The following is a 4,105-nucleotide window of genomic DNA, read 5'->3' as shown; positions in this document are numbered from 1 at the left end:
AAGGGACTTTGCTCACAACTTCAAGAGTAAAAGACTGAGTGAAAAAAAGACCATGCCAGGCCCAGGACTAAAGAAAACTCACCTGTTATGTGCTCAAGAGGACAGGATTCTCTTCATGTAGCATTCTTTCAGACTACAAAAAACAGGCTGTATGAACTTCTTCTGAATATCTTGTTGCCTGATACATCGAGATGACCAGCGTTTAACAGCTACTCTATTTTCTCACTGTAGAAGCTTAAATAGGATAAGAAATTTGGACTAACCTATTTAGGAGTCAAATGCAGGAGTATTCTGCATTAGAGAAGATATGGCACAAACTGTTTTTCCCCAAGAGGATATAGCTGCGAGGACTGCTTGGCAACTATCTCTTGGTGCTATTCTGCATTAGAGAAGATATGGCACAAACTATTTTTCCCCAAGAGGATATAGCTGTGAGGACTGCTTGGCAACTATCTCTTGATGCTTTTGTAAAATCCAGGTGTCAGGAGTAACTTTTCAAAGATCATGCTATCTCCACAGGTAAAACCAGAACCACAAGACCTGTCTTATACAGTCAGAAGTTTAAAAAGCCAAAGCTTATGAATAAAAAATCAGAAATCATACAGATTTCTCTAACTGCCCTCATCTTTGCTGCTACTGCTGCTTCTTTCATACACATTGTGTTGCAGGCTCCACCTTTGCAGAGCATCCCTCATGAAACACGAGCATTTCTTCTTGCTTCAGAACATGGGGCTCGAGATCAACTCACAAGAGTCTCAACAGGATGTAAGAATGAGGTGCAAGAGACCCAGACTGTAACTAGGTCTTTTATAGAACACATACAGAGATAAAAATTACAAGAGATGTTTCAAAAGCTGTTCCACTTATGTAAGAGAAGTGCAAGAGTTAAAGATCCTCTCCCTTTATGTCAAAAGGTAAGTGAAGCAGCTTTCAGTGGTTTCATTTCTTAGCTTATACAGAGATTTTACTAGTGATTTGGTTTTCTGTGGGGTCATGGTGGAGCAAAGTCAGCAATCCTCAACATTTCTGTAGGCCTTTGCACTCATTCCTGTGGGCTCACATCTGGAGAAGGCATCTTTCCTGGATCTGCACAGTTAGTCACTGCACAGACAAGATCAGAGCCCAAATTGCCAGATCCTGATCTGTTGCTGTGAGCACATCCTCCTCCTGAAGACAATAAACGAGTCCCTGGTTGTACTGAAGTACGTGCCCATTGTCCTAAAAGGATGATAGTGTTGAACTCTGTTCCCTGCCATGAGTCAGTGCCTAAGCATATGCCTACTCAGGCTTAAAACCACAAGTAAGTCCAGGCTTAAGGAAAACAGTACTTAAATCACATGAGTAACTTCAGTGGCCCCTCTCTTGCATACAGCTAAGCACCTGTGTAAATGCTTTACTGAACTTGAGCCTGCTAAGCTCTTTCAAATCCCCTTTAACTTTACATCAATTCATTGAAATCAATGGAGAAAAACCAGTGTAAGTTAGCATTATATCCTAAGCAAGAGATTACCTTATATAGGACATTTTCATAAGCCAGACTTGAAACAGAGGAAATACCCATACAAGCAAATACTGGATTTTTTTTTTTTACTTTACTCTGTTTATTGTGATTTAAACTTTAGCACAGCTAAGGGCAAAGTACCAAAATAGGAGCCCTGGGGTGGTTTACGGAACAGAAGTAATTTGAAAACTGAAAGTCACAAATGAGTGGGACGGGCAGCATAGAAAGATTTATTTAAGAAACAGAGAACCAACAACAATAATGTAGAGATTGATTTTGCCAACCCTCACCCAGGAAAGCCCAGACTACAGTTCCAAGGCAGTGTTCCAAGTTCAGCTGCTGGAAGGGTGTGTCAGGGTTTTGACATGTCTCTGATGGTCTTATGTTCCTTCACTGCCTTCTCCCATTCCTTGCCATTGATATCCTCTGTGACAATGGTCTGCACAGTGCCATCATCCAGACAATGGGGAGCTATTCCTGAAGAAAAAGAGAGTACACAGAAACCTGCTTTTCATAGATAAAGCATGGGAGATGCCTGCACCACTGTGTGGATGGGGCATCTCAGGGAATGGTAAATGCTCACTCCAGCTGTTGCTGTAAGGCTGAGGAGCCTAGATGAGAAACCTGTCATGGGCAGAAGCCCACATGTCATAGGTAAGACTGTTTCTTACAGAGGAGCTACAGGTTCAGACTGCAGTTCCAGAGGTTTAGCACTTTAGGAACAAACTCTTAGGACACATGCTGCTCACTGCTGTCATGTTAGCACCCAATGGAGTCTTTATCCAAGCTTTGCTTGGTGGTTAACTTTGGTTGCCACAGCTTACTCTTTCTACCTACCATAACCATCTGGATTAGAACGAGGAGTATAAAAACTCTGTACACCACAGGTCTTGCAGAATGTGTGCTGGGCACAATGTGTGTTGAAGGTGTATGTTGTCAAATTGTCAGCACCCTAAGCAAATGAAAAAAATGTAAGTTTCCCACATAAATAGATGTATTAATTACTTTCTATGGGCCTGTAGCTAAGAAGCGCAAAATTTAAAATACCACCTTCATGTCTTTACTTGAGATACAGAGTTCTGCATTTATGCTCCTTTTCTGAACCCCTGAGCTTTCTATGTACACGTGTCCATCCCAGTCAAGCCTGACGACTGCAAGAGCTCTAACGTCAGCTCACTAAATAAAATGCACTAACACACCCACACCCATAAAATTCAGCCATTTCCCCCAACCAGCCATAGACAAACTTAGGACAGAAAACAGGCTGTCACTTGCATCTTTGGGGATAACACTGGATTATACTGCTCATGTTCATGGCCATGCTCTTACTGCATTCTTACTCTACCTTCAGCAGCTTGAAACGTGACGCTGGGACAATGAAGTGTCTGTTCTGTTTCTTTGTGCAAATGCTGCAACTGTAAAAGAAAAAGCAGACCTTTCTAGAAGCAGCGGACAAGTTGTAGGACAGCAATCAGATCTAGCGTGGACCTCTTGACAACAGAAATTCCACTGATGGCTAAAATGGCTCCTGGTTAGCATCACAGAGGTGAGTGGCAAAAGTGGGCTCCTGGCATCAGTCGTATTTGGCTAAGCACACCCATGGAACAGACTGACCCTACACAGGTACACCAATAAGGTATTCTCCCACACCAAACATTACATGTAGTCTTTTTCTTCACATGTACCACTCTCAACAGCCATAACAAGGACAAACTCTAGCCCCGAGAATTCCATTTAATCTTTCAGACCAGACTTTGCCAATTTTACCAACATTACCTCGCAAACAAGAAAGTAAGGTTCAGCAGTTTACCCTTCAGCTAGAAGCAAACTAGTTGCAGGCAAAGGGGGATCACTATTGAAAGCAGACAGGTTGAAGAACATGTGGTCAGAGACGTAATGCTCACTTGAGAAGACCAAGTTAAAAAAGGATTGATGTGCTTTGAGCACGCTGCACGTAGAGGAAATATAAAACAGATGGCTGAGCACCTGTACTCATTAGATGTCTCCTGACACTTTCTGTGTGAGCATGGATCTGAGACCTGAAGTCCTGCCCTAAGGAGCAGCACCTGAAATCACAAGCACTGATCCCATATTGGATCAGGACATAATTAGGGGTATACCCTATGGGAACAGCTCAGAGGATCTTCTGCAGTTGTGTCATCTTCTTTTAGCTCTAAGGTATTGATTGGAAAAGCATATGAGCTTATATTCATCTATGAGAACAGGGAACAAAAAAACTCACTTGCAATTAAAAACATGCAGATCTGCTGAAGCCCAGACCTCAAAGCGGACGGCTCCACAGTGACAGCCTCCTGTGTGTTTGACCAAACCTCTGTATTCACTGGAGAGAGAAACAACAGTGAGGTTTTGTGATACTTTTGGGGGCCAAGAAAACACTAAGGCTATACTACATTACTCAATTCTGCTTTGAGCAATTGCAGAACACCAGAAAATGTATCCACTCCAATGTATTTTAATAAAACGTGCCAGAGTGAGGTAGAGAATGGCCTTTGTCCTCTGCAGCAATTGCTTTTCTGGTTTAATTAAAACGGTGAAAAGGAAAGAAGAGCAACGGTTCAAGTGCACTGTGCATGCAATACAAAA

At 42.4% G+C, this 4,105-nt stretch overlaps 1 protein-coding gene across 1 annotated transcript; it reads right to left on the bottom strand.

Annotated features, from left to right (window-relative positions):
- Positions 1 to 1,853: 1,853 nt before the first annotated feature.
- Positions 1,854 to 3,842, bottom strand: CENPV (centromere protein V; the record flags this gene model as incomplete). Its single annotated transcript, XM_009705164.1, has 4 exons — positions 1,854 to 1,978; positions 2,339 to 2,453; positions 2,847 to 2,916; positions 3,744 to 3,842. Coding segments are annotated over 4 exons (409 nt in total), but the record flags the coding sequence as incomplete, so codon positions are not given.
- Between the last annotated feature and the right edge of the window lie 263 nt (positions 3,843 to 4,105).

Source organism: Cariama cristata, unplaced genomic scaffold (genome assembly GCF_000690535.1).
Source record: "Cariama cristata isolate BGI_N322 unplaced genomic scaffold, ASM69053v1 scaffold9488, whole genome shotgun sequence".
Classification (NCBI taxonomy): domain Eukaryota; kingdom Metazoa; phylum Chordata; class Aves; order Cariamiformes; family Cariamidae; genus Cariama; species Cariama cristata.
Note: the sequence above shows the minus strand (reverse complement) of the source record. Positions and strands in the feature narration are given on the sequence as shown.